This window comes from Lagenorhynchus albirostris, chromosome 11 (assembly GCF_949774975.1).
Source record: "Lagenorhynchus albirostris chromosome 11, mLagAlb1.1, whole genome shotgun sequence".
In the NCBI taxonomy this organism is placed as follows: Eukaryota; Metazoa; Chordata; class Mammalia; order Artiodactyla; family Delphinidae; genus Lagenorhynchus; species Lagenorhynchus albirostris.
In genome coordinates this window covers 62,130,473-62,145,522 of record NC_083105.1, presented here as the reverse complement: position 1 = coordinate 62,145,522, position 15,050 = coordinate 62,130,473, and the positions used below count along the sequence as shown (strand labels likewise).

Sequence of the window (15,050 nt, the reverse complement as noted above, 5' to 3'; positions counted from 1 at the left end):
TCAATGAGTCATGAGACTCTCCTGACATGGAGTGCTAAGCTTTCGTTTCTGCAGCTCTGAAAAATCCATGTGAATAGGTGGGCTCACTCTGACCCCAAAGAAGTAACACAACAGTTTACCACTCTGCTAGCAAACTGTAGCAGGTAAGAGATACCACCAAGCCCTTTATGAAAGAAAAAATATTAATCCAAAAAGGGTGAGTAAAAGGATATTATGGAGAGGAATGATTTACTTGTTTTCTTTTACCTTCACCAACTTGCCATTAATTTCTGGAAGTTCTCCAAGTTTCCTATTGTCTAGCATTCGGATTTCATAAGACTGGCCTAGAACAAAAAGTAACTACATATTATATTCATCATAAATTAACTTCCCAAGATTCAGAAAGAATGAAATTCAGTTGGTTGAATATACAAGAGTATATAACATTATTAGTATTAGTAACAACCATAATCCTTTACTGTATGCTAGGCACAGTGCTAAGTGTTTTCATAAATTATGTCATTTAATTGATACAATTCTCTAAGGTATTATCAATTCCAGTTTCACATATGAGGAAATTGAAACACAGAATTTAATCAACTTGTCCAAGGCCACACAACTGGTAAATAATAGAGCTGGATACAGTAATACTTCTCAGACAGTGACCACTGGGGATGTCCAGGGAACATGGATTAGAAAGAGGGAGACTGGAACTAAAAATGGACAGGTAGACAAAAGAAACCAGTAATATATATCAAATACGACACTGAGGCTTTGACTTTAACAGGTCACACTAGAAAGATGTACTTTTTACATATAAGTGTACCTAATTAAACATCATGAATCCAGCAGGTCTGCAATAATACTAATGAATAACACCATATCTAACCTTGATTGAGATATGTCAGGGTTTCATCATGGAGTTTCACTGCTGGAGAGGTGGCAGCACAAAGCACGTATTGAAAAGGGAGGATTTTATTCTCATTATCTGGAGGCAAACTTGACTCTTCTTGCTTAAAAATGGGCAATGCTAGGACATCACTGAAATAAAACAAACAAATGACTTACTTTAACATCTGACAATGGTGTAAGAGCCGATTTATTAATGAAACCATTTAACTGCAATTCGCTTTGGAAAACCATAAACATGACACACCTTGGAGAAGTTTCTTCCTAACCATTCAGTTCAGATTACCTGCTGTAATATCCCTCTGACCACAACAATGTGGGCAATGACAGACATTCACTATTAAAACCACTTAAGTGTCCAAAGAGAGTGTTTCTAGGAATCATAGACAGGGACTCCTAAAAGGGCTCTGAAAATTGTATGCAGAGTTCCCAAATGTCAATTTAGGACACTCAGTAATGTATTTGTTCCCAGAAAGGTACCAACTGCAGAATCTTTATAACCACATCAGCTCATCTACTCTAAGGATTAAAACAATAACCAAAATTCCAAGAAACCACATGAAAAGCACAAATCAATGACCAGTATATATTTCAAGGTCAGTTTACATTCTGTGGAATACAACTAATATTGATATATCCCTACCAGCTATCTCCTCCAAGAAAAAGCTTCTTATACTTCTCAGTTTATCTAAACTTGCAAACCAAAGAGACACATCCAATGAATTCTAATATGTTGCTCATTTTTATGTGCTAAAGAGTACTGGACCAAGTTTGAAATCCTAGCTTTCAGTCTCTAGAACATTTGGGCAAATCTTGGGCAAGCTCTCTTGAGTCTTCATTCCTTCATCTATAAAATGGGAACCACATTTGCTGCAAAGAGTAAATATATGAGAAAATATTTCAGAAACAATAAGGGGCTAAAATGGATGGAAAAGATTAGAAATAATTTCCCCTCAGGGAGAGATATACCATGTTCTTGGACTGGAAGAATCAACATTGTGAAAATGACTATACTACCCAAAGCAATCTACAGATTCAATGCAATCCCTATCAAACTACCAATGGCATTTTTCACAGAACTAGAACAAAAAATTTCACAATTTGTACGGAAACACAAAAGACCCCGAATAGCCAAAGCAATCTTGCGAAAGAAAAATGGAGCTGGAGAAATCAGGCTCCCTGACTTCAGACTATACTACAAAGCTACAGTAATCAAGACAGTATGGTACTGGCACAAAAACAGAAATATAGATCAATGGAACAGGATAGAAAGTCCAGAGATAAACCCACACACATATGGTCACCTTATTATTATTATTTTTTTTGCAGTACGTGGGCCTCTCACTGCTGTGGCCTCTCCCGTTGTGGAGCACAGGCTCTGGATGCACAGGCTCAGCGGCCATGGCTCACGGACCCAGCCGCTCCACAGCATGTGGGATCTTCCCGGACTGGGGCACGAACCCGTGTCACCTGCATCGGCAGACGGACTATCAACCACTGCGCCACCAGAGAAGCCCTGGTCACCTTATTTTTGATAAAGGAGGCAAGAATATACAATGGAGAAAAAACAGCCTCTTCAATAAGTGGTGCTGGGAAAACTGGACACCTACATGTAAAAGAATGAAATTAGAACACTCCCTAACACCATACACAAAAATAAACTCAAAATGGATTAAAGGCCTAAACGTAAGGCCAGACACTATCAAACTCTTAGAGGAAAACATAGGCAGAACACTCTATGACAGAAATCACAGCAAGATCCTTTTTGACCCACCTTCTAGAGAAATGGAAATAAAAACAAAAACAACAAATGGGACCTAATGAAACTTAAAAGCTTTTGCACAGCAAAGGAAACCATAAACAAGACGAAAAGACAACCCTCAGAATGGGAGAAGATATTTGCAAATGAAGCAACTGACAAAGGATTAATCTCCCAAATTTACAAGCAGCTCATGCAGCTCAATATCAAAAAACCAAACAACCCAATCCAAAAATGAGCAGAAGACCTGAACAGACATTTCTCCAAAGAAGATATACAGATAGCTACTAAACACATGAAAGAATGCTCAACATCACTAATCATTAGAGAAATGCAAATCAAAACTACAATAAGGTATCACCTCACACCAGTCAGAATGGCCATCATCAAAAAATCTACAAACAGTAAATGCTGGAGAGGGTGTGAAGAAAAGGGAACCCTCTTGCACTGTTGGTGGGAAGGTAAACTGATACAGCCACTATGGAGAACAGTATGGAGGTTCCTTTAAAAACTAAAAATAGAACTACCATATGACCCAGCAGTCCCACTGCTGGGCATATACCCTGAGAAAACCATAATTCAAAAAGAGTCATGTACCACAATGTTCACTGCAGCTCTATTTACAGTGGCCAGGACATGGAAGCAACCTAAGTGTCCATCGACAGATGAATGGATAAATAAGATGTGGCATATATATACAATGGAATATTACTCAGCCATAAAAAGAAACAAAATTGAGATTTGTAGTGAGGTGGATGGACCTAGAGTCTATCATACAGAGTTAGGTAATTCAGAAAGAGAAAAACAAATACCGTATGCTAACACATATATATGGAATCTAAAAAAAAAAAAGGTTATGAAGAACCTAGGGGCAGGACAGGAATAAAGACGCAGATGTAGAGAATGGACTTGAGGACACGGGGAGGAGGAAGGGTAAGCTGGAACGAAGTGAGAGAGTGGCATGGACTTATATATACTACCAAATGTAAAATAGAAAGCTAGTGGGAAGCAGCTGCATAGCACAGGGAGATCAGCTCGGTGCTTTGTGACCACCTAGAAGGGTGGGATAGGGAGGGTGGGAGGGAGACGCAAGAGGGAGGAGATATGGGGATGTATGTATATGTATAACTGATTCACTTTGTTATACAGCAGAAACTAACACACCATTGTAAAGCAATTATACTGCAATAAAGATGTTAAAAAAAAAAATTTTTTTTCCCCTCAGAAGTCCTAGCCATGGTTAGTGAGAAAGAATATTCTGGGCCTTGGAGACCAACTGTTGTGATCAGCATTCAGTCCAGATCAAACTTTAAAAGGATCTTAAGAGCTGTACCAAATTAAAGAGTATTTCAAATTATCTCAAGACATGCCATGAAATTCTCAAAATAAAATGTATTTTAATTTAAAAAATATGTACATATACTCACTAGAACAGTTAAAATGAAAAAGAATGACAACCCAAATATTGGCAAGGCTGTAGACTAACTAGGACTCTCATACTTTGCCAGTAGGAATGTAAAATGATACAACCACTTTAGAAAACGGTTAGGCAGTAAACACGCATCTGCCCGTTGATCCAGCAATTCTACTCATATGTATTTATCCAAGAGAAATGAAAATATAAGACCAACCACAGACTTATACATGAATGTCCATAGCATAAAAGCAAAAACTGGAAAGAATCCAAATGTTCATAATTAAGAAAATGGATTACAAACTATGGTATACTCATACAATGGAATACTACTCAGCAAAACAAGGAATGCAACAAAATGGATGAAGCTCACAGACATGACACTGAACAAAAGCAGCCAGAAAAAAAGAATATATCATGCATGATCCCATTTATGTGATGTTCTAAAACAGGCAAAATTAAAGAGAACAGTGGCTTGCTAGCAGGGCGGGGACTGACTTGGAAGGTATACAGGGAACTTCCTGGGGAGAGAAAAGTGTTCTATATTATGTTTAGATGTGTGTGGGTTACACGGTCGTAACTGTACAGCTGAAATTTGTGCATTTCAATCCATATAAATTTTACCTAAAAGAAAAAAATAAATTATTGACTGGAGGATGGGAAATGGTATAAATGATAAAAGAGTAGTAACGTTGTAATTTTTAAAGCTGGGGGATAGGTACAAGAGGGTTCATTACACTGTTTTGTTTATATATGTTTGAAATTTTCTACAATGAAGTTTTTTTTTTAAATAGAAAAAATATGTATAGGCCACAGAGTACTTCCAGGTATAAAAGAAAGGCAACAGATACATAACATAAAAAAACCAATTGAGATTCTAAAGGGTTAGAGGTCAGGGATCCAGTGATTCCTGTCAACATTCCCCACATTCAAAATGAAATACACTCAAACCTTTACCTGTAATTTAAATATTATGCTTATACTGTAAAACAAAGAGATCAAAATCAATTTTACTATCTACAGATGGAAAGGCATTCCTTATATGCACCTATATCCCTCAGCAGTCTACATTATCCCCAAACATTAGATTATAAGGTTATTACATTCAGGCAAAAACAACAATTAATAGAAAAGTGACTGCAATCATATGAATCATATATATAAGATTATAAATTCTTACTGGAATATAAAACAAGCAGCAAATGTTCTCATTATTGACCTAAGAATACACATAGGTACAATAAAAATTTAATGGCATGAATGTTAAAAAAAAAAAAAAAGGGGAGGGCTAGAAAAAAAGAAATTTTTCTTTCTGCTGATGTCTAAATAGCAAAGACATGTTATGAGTTGAATCCAGTCAGCAGAGATATAAACCAGTGTTTATGAAACACAGGTTTCTTGTTGCTAAAAAGTATTTCAAAGGCAAGAAAAACAAAGGGTGCTTTTCCTCTTCCTTAGGCCTGAAGGTGTGTGTGTTTTGCTTACAGGGGTGGGGTTAAGAGTGGAGAAGGTGGGGAATCCTTTCTGTCCATATTAATTTGTCAGGCAAAACATACTATTGTTCCCTTGAGATTATACAAAACTGCAGAAGCACTGGGGTTTCTAAAAAAGTACTGTCCCAGTTCTTCCTCTTCTCAAAATCAGGAAGCTACCACTGTTCCCACAGCAAACAGTATAGAAAATAAAGCAAAACACTACAAAATTAAGAAACATGAGATTAGTCTTTAGGAGACTTTGTTGCCTTATCATCCTCAAATGCATCATAGCTGATCATTCCTTGAAAGATTAGTGGCTATTACCAGGAATCAAGGCAAACTGGATTTTGCAACATAGCAACAGCTGAAACATTATGAATGTAGGGGGTTTTTTTCTTCTCAAGTATCAGTGCCTAGTAAGGTTAATATATAACAACAGTTCCTAGTCTTCTCAATATAATATGGCATTACACCTAACCCCTCACGACTAAGCAAAGGACTGTCACTTGAGGCTGGAATTCTAAAATTGATTCTAAAAGCTACCCCTAAAATTACCTCAAAACAGCACAGCCAACCGAAATACACAAAACTGTGTTATCTCATGAGAGATTTTAAAATCTAAAATGCTCAAATATATTTGAATTACTCATGTTCCCACCACACTGTGTTGCTTTCACTCTGCTGCAGGAACAAGAATACCACTCAGTTCCACATTCCCAGAGGTGGGGGCTAAAGGTCACTGGCAAACCCAGCTCTAGGCCCCTGTTTACACCAAAACTATAACAAACAAATTCAGCGAGAAACAATTTTAGAAATACAGAAGGCTGCTCCTTCTCAGACATAAATTGAGTACAGATTTGGAAAACCAACTCTAGTGGACTCTAAGTAGTTGCTACCCATGTATAATTCAGCATTTTATTATATTCTTTGATTGCCTCATATACTTATTCATTCCAATGAAACATGAGCTATTTAAAGGGAGTAATTTCTCTTTTGTGTGTTTAGTAAACACGTGTTGACATGATTTATATTTTTATTTGTTTCTCCAGAATATTCAGCCCTAATACATTTTTTAAAAATAACTTTATTTATTTATTTTTGGCTGCATTGGGTCTTCATTGCTGCACACAGGCTTTCTCTAGTTGCAGTGAGCGGGGGCTGCTCTTTGTTGCATGCGTGGACTTCTCATTGCAGTGGCTTCTCGTTGCGGAGCATGGGCTCTAGGCACACGGGCTCAGTAGTTGTGGCTCGCAGGCTCTAGAGCGCAGGTTCAGTAGTTGTGGCGCACGGGCTTAGCTGCTCCACGGCATGTGGGATCTTCCCGGACCAGGGCTCAAAACCGTGCCCCCTGCATTGGCAGGCGGATTCCCAACCGCTGCACCACCAGGGAAGTCCAGCCCTAATACATTTTGATCATTTTCGAATTTTCAACATCTCACAGTATCTCTGATCAAATATAAGGATATAGAAATCTTACCTGTTAAAGATAAGTATATGTTAAAAATGTGCACTGCTAAGCAGAAATCCACACCTGAGAGTAGAGGCCTGGCAGAAAGCATTTGAGTGGAAGTAACTGAGGAACAGAAACAGTATCAGGTATGATCTTTCCTGTATGTAACTGGGATTCCATGAAGAGCTGCTTCAGGGTCCTCTGAGGTATAAGTTACCCTGTGACATAAGACAGCCTCTTAATGGTCTCTACTAATGCACAGCTATGGTTTAACCTTCTCCCCCAGGCTTACCATTTCTTGAAACCCTCTTCTAGAGAGCCTGGAGTAAAGAGAGGGTGAGGTTTGATGAACTTTACCTTGAGTAAGAGGCAAACAGACAGATGTCCACAGCACCTGAGGAAATTAGAAACTAACTTGGGACAATAAGATGCCATGAACTTCTGGGCTTCCCTGATGGCGCAGTGGTTAAGAATCCGTCTGCCAATGCCGGGGACACGGGTTCGAGACCTGGTCTGGGAAGATCCCACGTGCCGCAGAGTAACTAAACCCGTGTGCCATGAGCCTGTGCTCTAGAGCCTGCAAGCCACAGCTACTGAAGCCTGCACACCTAGAGCCCGTGCTCTACAGCAAAGCCACAGCAATGAGAAGTAGCCCCACAATGAAGAGTAGCCCCTGCTCACTGCAACTAGAGAAAGCCCACGCGCAGCAACAAAGACCCAATTCAGCCAAAAATAAATAAATAAATTTATTTTTTAAAAAAATGCCATGAACTTCTAACTTCCCTATTTATAACACTTATTTAGACTCCATCACTATGAAAATAAAACATGAAATAAAACATGTCAATATCCCTATGTTAGTTACAGAATGAAAAGGCAAGAACTGAAAAGACTACACCCTACACTGGGGTCAGCTTCAAAAGAAAAAAACATCCAGTAAATAATTGGTAATAACACTTTTAAAGAGGAGAGGACAGCAGACTGATTTCCTTGGATTTGTGGGAAGGATGGAAGGGCAGATCAGGGAGGACACCTGGCCAGGAAAGATAGCCCTGCAAGTTTTAACATGAAGCCAGTGAGATGCCCTAACTACCGAGTAATGGTGAAATTAAACTGACTTTCTTGGTAGGAGCCCTCTGTCACAAAGTGGTAAAAGATTTTTGCTACCTGAACATCTGGTGAAAAATCTCATTCAACTAGAAAGCAGCATATATAGTAAAAAATTTGCCTTGCTAATTGTTCTATCACCCAGATGGCAGAATAAGTAGAATTACAATTCTGAACCTAAGTTTGACCAATCAACTTAGGTTCAGAAAGAGAAACTGATCAGAAAAGAGGAAGTGGTGAGAGCCTCAAAAGAAAGCAACCAAACCAGGTAGGCTGGAAGAAGAAGGAACACAGTGAGAGCAGGCTTCAAACAGTGAAGAAGACAGGACTCAAGCTCAAGGTCTGAGATGGGAAAAAGTTCTCAAAAATGACATCTGCCAATCCCACATTATCTGAGATAGAGGGAGAAAAGAAGGGAGGTATCTCAAGAGACTGGATGGAAAGGTCACCAATCAACTCAGACTTAGAAGGACATGCACAAGAAAACTAAATATATAAAAGGAAAGAAACCATTTTTTAGAAAGTGGCAACAATATATATAAGAAGCAAGCTGGAGCTGAAGCCCAGAATGTGCTGAGGCTTGCAAATCAGAGAAGGCACAGGTACACTCTTTGATGTAAATGGCATATTACTAATTAATATAAAGCAGAGACAGAAGAACATCTCAATTCCTGTTTTTTCTTCTGTCTTTTCTGTAAAGAAAAACCATCTTGAGAGTAGAAAAAGACCACCAAATATGGGATTAATAGATCATGATACGTAAGACTATCAAAAAGTACCTGGAATGAAATTATATACCTGGATGAAATTATATACCAGGAGAATCAAAGAATGTGCAGATGAGATCCATTGGTGACACTCTGTGTGTAAACTCAGACAAATCTCATGATTCTGATAATGCCAAATATCATATTAGCTTTTTATGTCTGTAGTAGCAATTTTCAAAATGAAAAAAGAGTATATTCTTCCTACCTTATACCAGAGCGATCTGATATGAAGTCCAAGGCAAGACTGCAGAAAAGGTTATTCAAAGAATAGTTTATGAGTTATTTAGGCAGGGCACCAAGAATCACGGGAAGCCATAACCAAACTATCTCATTTTCCTTTTTGAATATGGTTTGACCAGGGAATGCTATAAGCATAAATATATCTGGATTTCAGCAATGCATAAACCAGTCTCTCTTGATATCCTTGTTGAAGGTGAAAAATATGAATTCTATAAGTTAAGTGGCTTTAAGATAACTACACAACTGCACCTAGAGTGCAGGTAAGTCCTGAAGAAGGTTTAGTGATACGCCACAGGACCCCAGAGAAACCTGTCCCCTGCAACATGTTTTAGAAATAAATGACTTCGATGAGGACACTAAAGAGGACGATGATCAAATATGCAAATGACAGGAATCTGGGAAGGGAAAGCAATTTCATATATGATAGGATCAACTTTTAAAGTAATTCTAATTGGCTGGAATAGGAGGCTAAATCTAACAGGATAAAATGTAATAAGGATAAATATAAAGTCATGCACTTGGTACTAACAACAGCAACAACAAAATGGCCCAATATATGTGAGAAAGACCAGGACTTAAAAAAAAAAAATTATCTGTGAGACAAGCAATGTAACATGGCTGCCAAAAATGCTGATACCAGGTTTCATCAAAAGTGAAGTCTGAGGGGCTTTCCTGGTGGCACAGTGGTTAAGAATCCGCCTGCCAATGCAGGGGACACAGGTTCGAGCCCTGCTCCGGGAAGATGCCACATGCCGTGGAGCAACTAAGCCCGTGCACCACGACTATGAGTCTGCGTTCTAGAGCCCGTGAGCCACAACTACTGGGCCCACGTGCCACAACTACTGAAGACCATGCATCTAGAGCCCGTGCTCCACAAGAGAAGCCACCGCAATGAAAAGCCCACGCACCGCAACAAAGAGTAGCCCCCAGTCACCACAACTAGAGAGAAGCCCATGCACAGCAACAAAGCCCAATGTAGCCAAACATAAATTAATTAATTAATTTAAATAAAAAAGTTATAGGGCTTCCCTGGTGGCGCAGTGGTTGAGAGTCTGCCTGCCAATGCAGGGGACACGGGTTCGTGCCCCGGTCCGGGAAGATCCCACATGCCGCGATGCGGCTGGGCCCGTGAGCCATGGCCGCTGAGCCTGCGCGTCCGGAGCCTGTGCTCCGCAACGGGAGAGGCCACAACAGTGAGAGGCCCGCGTACCGCAAAAAAAAAAAGTTATAGATAAGATCCCCTTACAGAGCACAGAGCATCACTGTCATCTAAATTTCTATCTCTGCACAGCAACAAATCTTATTAAATTATTCTACAAACACCTAGTGTTTTCCTACATTCCAGTTCATTGTCCTTACAGTATTACTCATACTTGAGGAAGCATAAATGAATTATTTAAAAATAGTAAAGATTACGTAACTCAACAGGGCCTACTACATTTATGGTAGGTGCTTTATACAACTCTACCCTGAGTAGCTTAACTCTACTCCCCTGGAACTTCAAACTTCAACTTCAAACCTGGAAAAGGGACTGTTCGGTATGACCTCCAAACACAAGGAAGCAGTAGATAAAACAACACATCTGGATTTTATGCTGATGATGTCCTTGAAGGAGATATTGGTCATCTGACAGTCTTTCTTTATGAATACTGTTTCTGGCACTTTTTCCCAGATCTCAATACTGGGCTTAATGTTCTTTAAACACTTTAAGAAATGCTTCTAGGTATAAACCATTCTTCAGCAGTTAGGAGACCAGAAATTTGAATTGTTGTCATTTATTATGTACATCTCAAAGTTTACCCAAAAATGAAGCTAATTTATTTTTTCCCTCCAAGTCTTTGTTGTTGTTGTTGTCGTTTTAGATATTTATTTATTTGGCTGCACTGGGTCTTGGTTGCGGCACACGGGATCTTTTTAGTTGCAGCACGCGGGATCTGTAGTTGCAGAATGTGGGATCTAGTTCCCTGACCAGGGATCGAACCCGGGCCCCCTGCATTGGGAGTGTGGAGTCTTAGCAACTGGACCACCAGGGAAGTCCCCCTCCAAGTTCTTGAATCTCCCTCATTTCTACCATGCTGAATTATTTGCCAATTACCACTTATTTCCTTCTATAAGCAATGTTTTTTATTTTCCTTTAACTTAGAAAGTCACTAAAAACTTCTCATTTCAAATCTGTGTAGAAGCCTTACTTACTTTGGAAGCTGAAAAGTATCTGACCAATATCAGATACAAATTTACTTCCAGAGAGCTTGTGAGATATTAAAAGTTTAGTCAAAGCAACCTGAATCAGCAAAGCCCGACCTCAGGAGATTTGCCAGATATAGGCCTGCTTTCTGTTTTTTTCCAACATTACAGGATTAGCTCCTACAGCCTACAAATCTCATTAAAACACTGCTAATTGAAAACATCACCTGTGGCATCATTAGTACCAGGCTCTTTCATTAAATTTCTGAAATCACCGACTCTTCCCATTTAGGTGATGGATGACAACCATGGGTTCTATATTCCAGGGAATCTGGCAGTTTTGAGATAAAAAAAATAGAGCTCCCATTTCAGTATTCAAAGATCTGATATCCAGCATCATATTATGACCTATCTGGGAAAACAACAATAGTTTTTTGTTCTTGTTTTCCTGTGACTAAGGGAAACCACGCTTAGCCCCTATATTGCCGAACCTCAAAGCTTCTTTTCAGGTCCAAAATGTCTACCAGTTCTTTTGTTTTTGTTTGTGTTTTTGTCTTTGTTTTGCAGTTAAGCTTCCCTCCCTCTTCACTAGCAAGAATCACTCACCACCTTTGAGGTTCTTCTGCCTCGCTCATTCCATCCCCGCTACCAAGCCCAGCTAGCTAGCTTCAAAGCTGGACAATCTCCCTAGTCCCCCATTCCTCCCTGCAGTGAAAGACAAACACAGACATTTTTCTGTTTGTTAACGCTTTAACCACTAATGACTTTTGGGGAAATCCTAAAAGTATCAGAATACCAGTCCCATGAAATGGTAAAAAGACTTTAGCTATCCCTCTCCCCTTTATGCTCACAGTGGCAGGGCTTATGAAAATTTCTCCTCCTTCAGACCACATCTTTTTTTTTTTTTTTTTTTTTCAGACCACATCTTTGAGGAAGGTCCTTTCTTCTAAAATGGCCAACATATTCCCTGGAGATGATGCAGTCAAAGCAGATCTGTTATTTGCTCCCCTCCTCTTGTAGACAGAAGGCAGATAGGTAGGTAGGTAGATAGAAGAATAAACAGATGATAGAGAATTAATTTGCATTTCTAAGGATATGCAGAGCAAAAGACACCCAGTTCACTAAGCTTCAACCCTTCTCAGGAATGATAACTAGCTTTTTATCATTATCCTCCAATCTACAGCCAGAGTAACCTTTAAAAATGTAAATCTAAAATGTCCCTACTCTGTTTACAATGCTTCAGTGGCTTCCCAATGAAATCGTGATAAAGCACTAGCTCCTCAACACAGCACTCAAGGCCCTTCCAAACGACCCAGGTTACTTGTTCAGTCTCATCTCTCATTATACTCCCCACCTCTCTTTTCCCTCTTTAAAAGTTTCAGCTGACAAACTGTAGCTCTCTTCCCTTGCTCCCCTCCACTCCCACTCAACTACTACCATTGATTTTTTACATGTAAACTAGCACTTAATCCACACAATAACACTGTGGGGTAGGAGCAGCTGTCTCCCCTCCTTATTTGCCAGTTGAAGAAACTGAGGATCTAGTAATTTGAGATGTTAAATAATTTGCCCATGGTTAAACGGCTAGTAAATAGCAAATATAAATCCAAGTTTATTTATCCATTCACTCAATATTTTGTGTGCACTTATGGGCCTGGCACTGTTTTAGGCAGAGAGGAAACAGTAAACAAATTTTATCCAAGTTTTATCCTTCTTTATTATCACTCAATGCCTGGCATAAAGCAGCACCTGTTCAAAACATTCCTGAGGAAAAAATGTGATCAAGAGCTCCTGTGCAACGCTCCGAAGATACTTCTAAAGGTGATGCACGCTAATACTCCGCACATGGCTATCTGTGCAATTCACACTAACAGAACGATAGTGTCAATTAACTGATTTCACAAAAAGGGCTCAAAGCTTTTGCAATGGTTGATTCCTCTGTCCAGAAGCTGAACTTCCAGAATTCTGCCTGCCTGGTTCGTTTTCATCCTTCAGGTCTCTGCTATACTGTCAGGTCTACACAGAGACATTCCTGGTCACTCTACCTAAAGCAGATTGTACACATTTTCATCAGGGCACTTTTTTCTGAAATTTCCTTGTCTATATATCCGTCTATCTATCTATCTACCTACCTATCTATTTACTACTCCTCCCTCCATAAGAATGCAAACTCCAAAGAGTGCAAGGACCTCATCTGTCTTGTCATCCTAGTATTAACAAAGCCTGGCCGTAGTAGGTACTCAATAAATACTGTTTAAATGATTACAACAACAGTAATAATAGGAATAGTAATAATCCCATTAGAAAATCCTGGTCATCATAATTAGGTTACTCAGCAATGACTGGGTTATACTTGTGGATGAATAGTCCAGAAAATGCTGCTATCATTTATTATCAAATCTCTAGTGAGCACTTGGCTGTCTACCACCCCTGTGAAGAGCTTCTGAGTATTTGCATGTTACTTACAACTGCCTCCCCACATACAATTTTACTAATTAAATCTTTCATACGATATTTCTAAGCATCTTTCACTACCAAACCTACAAGCCTTGAAAGCATCTTTTCTTTTGCTCCTGATACAATGAACGCAAAATTCCTCCTCCTAGGAAAGGCTAATCCTTACCCACAGACTTACAATCCATGCATTCTCAATTCCCAAGAACTTTATTCCCTTGTTTGTCTCCATGCATGTACCATCAATCTCCCTTTATTGGATTATACCCATTAGCATATATTCACGTTTGAGTATCTCCCATCTTTAACAAAAAAAACTCTTCTCACATCTCCCTTCAACTACCACTACACTTTGTATCTTTCATAACTAAAATTATCTATATGTATTGAGTGTCCATTTCCTCATCTCTGATTCATTCCTCAAACCATGACAGGCTTTCACTCCCCATGGAAAGTGCTTGTCTTGGTCACCAATGACTTCCATGTAGCCAAACTAAAAGTCACTTCTCTGGGCTCATCTTACTTCGACTCTCAGCAGCATTCAACAGAGCTATAACTGGGACTTCCCCGGTGGTCCAGTGGGTAAGATTCCGAGCTCCCAAAGCAGGGGGCCCAGATTCGATCCCTGGTCGCATGCCGCAACTAAGAAGTCCGCATGCCACAACTAAAGATCCCGCATGCCACGACGAAGATCCCGCGTGCCCAACTAAGACCCGGTGCAGCCTAAATAAACATTAAAAAACAAAACCAAAAACCATAGCTGTAACTCCTACACTGGCTATTCTCCTCTCTGGCCTCCTGAATATCCTCTCCTAATTTTCTTCCTACCTCACCAGCAATGCCTCCTCAACTCCCTTGTGGCAACCCCTCTTCCTCCATAAAACCTCAGGAGTTGATTTTGGCTCTTCTCTTTCTACACTCCCAGATGATCTCATTAATTCCCATACACTTAAATAATACCTTATTCTGATGACTCCCAAACATATCTACTAGGTCCAGACTTCTATTTTGAACTCCAAATTCCATATTTAAATACCTATCTAACATTGCCTCTTTGATGTCTCTCAAGGATATCAAATGGGCCAGGTCCAAAAGAGAACTCTCAATCTTCCTCCAAACCTGCTCAGCCTAACTCCCCTCCCCCTAGTCCTCCCACCCTTGTACTGGATGCCAAACGATTCATCAGAATGCTCAAACTAGAACCCTTGAAGGAATCCTAGATTGACACTTTTCCCTTATCTCATGCCCATTAACAAGTCCTATGAATTTTTATCTGAAAAATGTATCTTGAACTCATCTTCCTTTCAGTAAA

General features: G+C 39.5%; 1 protein-coding gene across 3 annotated transcripts in view; it reads right to left on the bottom strand.

Moving 5' to 3' along the window:
- The window catches only part of TFCP2 (transcription factor CP2), a 51,835-nt gene that overhangs the window by 15,980 nt on the left and 20,805 nt on the right, over positions 1–15,050 (bottom strand). For all 3 annotated transcript variants that reach the window (XR_009543499.1, XM_060166219.1, XM_060166218.1), the window contains exons 2-3: positions 869–1,020; positions 247–323 (exon numbers count right to left, since the gene is read on the bottom strand). Coding sequence is in view for 2 of the 3 variants with exons in the window: in XM_060166219.1 (XP_060022202.1) it covers positions 247–323; positions 869–1,020 (229 nt within the window). In the remaining variant the exon portion in view is untranslated. The remainder of the gene's footprint in view (positions 1–246; positions 324–868; positions 1,021–15,050) is intronic.